The 2,663-nt window shown below is 46.1% G+C and overlaps 1 protein-coding gene across 1 annotated transcript in view; it reads left to right on the forward strand.

Annotated features, from left to right (window-relative positions):
* The first annotated feature begins 168 nt into the window (after window positions 1–168).
* Window positions 169–2,663, forward strand: part of LOC107578558 (sphingolipid delta(4)-desaturase DES1-like) — a 5,563-nt gene continuing 3,068 nt past the window's right edge. Inside the window, exons 1-2 of the mRNA XM_016264505.1 lie at window positions 169–483; window positions 2,263–2,660. Of these exons, the coding sequence (XP_016119991.1) occupies window positions 396–483; window positions 2,263–2,660 (486 nt within the window). The 5' untranslated portion in view covers window positions 169–395. The remainder of the gene's footprint in view (window positions 484–2,262; window positions 2,661–2,663) is intronic.

Genomic DNA, 2,663 nt, shown 5'->3' on the forward strand with positions numbered 1-2,663 from the left:
AAGCCATTTTAATCTGAAAGAAATGACCTAGATCTTCCTCATTTCGTCAGTCTAAGCAGAGATTCGTTGCAAATGATTGCTAAATGTTTATCTCTAGCTAGTAGAAAATAACAGTGTATGTGCACATGCATCAGCTATCTGCTGTGGATGAGTCTGTGAGAGGAGATCAGTCGCAGACCTGTGCTGGGGAAGTGAAGGCTCCGCCCCCCGCGGCGCGTCAGGAAACCGAAAGATCTTCGCTAAAACAGACGCTAAACGAGGAAGAGGAGGATGTCCAGCAGCTGCTGTTAGACCCGTGTGAGGAAACCCGCTGCTATTCCTGCACTCTCTTCCTGAGCGATACACGCAACGTTACCGCGCACTAACAGTTAGTGACCGCTAGCGCTAGCGCAGAAATGGGGAATCGCGTGACGCTAGCTCGCGAGGATTTTGAGTGGGTTTATACGGACCAGCCTCACGCCGACCGGAGGAAAGAGATTTTGGGTGAGGTCTCCTCTTCTCTCATAACTACTAAACAAGTCTCTTCTGGTACACATCCGCGGTGTTGAGCTCTGTAACCTGCTCTCTGTGGCGCTTCAGCCGCGACTCCCGAGGAAACTCAGACGAGCCAAGCCTCTTTATTTTGTTGTAATGCTTCCGTGCCATCTTTACTGTGTTCAGTTTTCTCTAACTAAGCCACATAAAGCCGTGTGGTGTGAGTGTTAGGTCGCTCGTTAGGTCTGAGGCGACCGTTATGTGAGGGCCACTCCCCGACTCCAGCCCTCTGCGCACTGAGCTAACCGTTCACTCGCAGCAAACTCCGCTCATCTGCCACTCGACAGCGACTGAACTTCAGAGGAGGCTAATCATCTGTCGGGACTTCAGAGGAGGCTAATCATCTGTCGGGACTTCAGAGGATCTTGCGAGGTCTCGTGACACATGAAGCCGTGCTAGCTAACCAGTTAAACCGCGGCCTCTTTTATCGATTATTAGCGGCTAGCGAGTTTCATAACTATTCGAATATAGTATGTTATAGTGTAATTCTGTGTCTCTTTTAACTATGTGATCTCTGTTTTGTTTGTTCAGCCGTTAATTATGTATTAAGTGTTAAAATGGCGAGTGACAGTCACATGAGGAAGGCTAGCTAATGTGCTGATTCTATTCATTCTGAATCTCTCTCTCTCTCTCTCTTTCTCTCACACACACACACACACACACACATGCTGTTTTATTAGTAACATAAACTCTTTACTGATAAACCTGCAGTATGAATGCATGGGGAAAGCTGATGAGCCAGCATATGTGGAGTTTGGATGAACATTACAGCAGCTTCACTTCAATCATTCTGTGTTTAACACAAAACTGCTCTGTTTCTAATTCATGATTTATTCATGATGCCCTCACTGACATTCACTCACACTCACTCTCTCACACACACACTCACTCACTCACTCACTCACTCACACACACTCACTCACTCTCTCACACACACAGACACACACTCACACACACTCTCTCTCTCTCGCACACACACTCTCAAACACACCACTCATCTGGTGACTGATTCTGTAGATTTTCAGTTATTATATTATTTACGTGTTCTGTTCACATGGATTATATATCCTGCTGCAGCTGTTATGAATAAAGAATTAAGCTGCATTTTGTATTAAACTATTATCTTTAAAAAACCCCACTGGACTGAATATGATATATGGAGTGTGCTAATTTCTCCTGCTCACTGGCGACAGTCTTAACCAAACAACACATCATCCTTACTTGTTAAGCAAACCCTCTTCATGTGAGCTCATGTTTGTGTGATTTGGAGATGATCCAGTATGCAAACCTGTGCTGACATGCAGTCTGCCTTATACGCTGTTGCATGTACAGTAACAGTGAGTGCAGCTCGCTGCGATCCAGACCTCTCGTCACCTTGCCCTGCTGCTTCATGTAATATTTAAACCCTGGATTAGGTTTTAAAGTAGCACTCCTACCTCAAAGCAGTCAGTACTCGCATTATAAAATACCTTGTATGAAAAGTGCTCGTATTTAAATTCTACTGTGTTTTGCATAGTTTTCTTGGACGCTTTATGCAAATGACATGGGCTTCAAGCATATTAAGATATGGATGACGCTGCACGCCAGAGACATATGAGCCACCGCATCAGATCCCACTGGTGTCGAGTTGCGTTAATTTGTCATGGAAATGGACATAATTTGCATGCACTCATCCTCCACATCAGACTATTTCAGATTTACAATTGTTGTCTCTTGTTGTTTTGGCAGCTAAATACCCAGAGATCAAGTCTCTGATGGGACCCGACCCCAGGCTGAAATGGATCGTCTATACGATGGTTGCCGTCCAGTTTTTGGCCTTCTATTTGGTGAAGGACCTGCCGTGGAAATGGGTCATGTTCTGGACATATGTGTTCGGGAGTTGCATAAACCATTCAATGACACTAGCGATTCACGAGATCTCTCACAACACGGCTTTCGGCAACAACCGCGCCAAATGGAACCGCTGGTTCGCCATCTTTGCCAATCTGCCCATCGGGCTGCCTTACTCTGCGTCCTTTAAGCGCTACCACCTGGACCACCATCGCTACTTGGGTGGAGATGGCGTGGATGTCGACATCCCCACTGATTTCGAGGGCTGGTTCTTTTGCACCCGTTTGCGCAAGCTCTTC

This window comes from Sinocyclocheilus grahami, unplaced genomic scaffold, assembly GCF_001515645.1.
Source record: "Sinocyclocheilus grahami isolate Dianchi unplaced genomic scaffold, SAMN03320097.WGS_v1.1 scaffold10873.1, whole genome shotgun sequence".
In the NCBI taxonomy this organism is placed as follows: domain Eukaryota; kingdom Metazoa; phylum Chordata; class Actinopteri; order Cypriniformes; family Cyprinidae; genus Sinocyclocheilus; species Sinocyclocheilus grahami.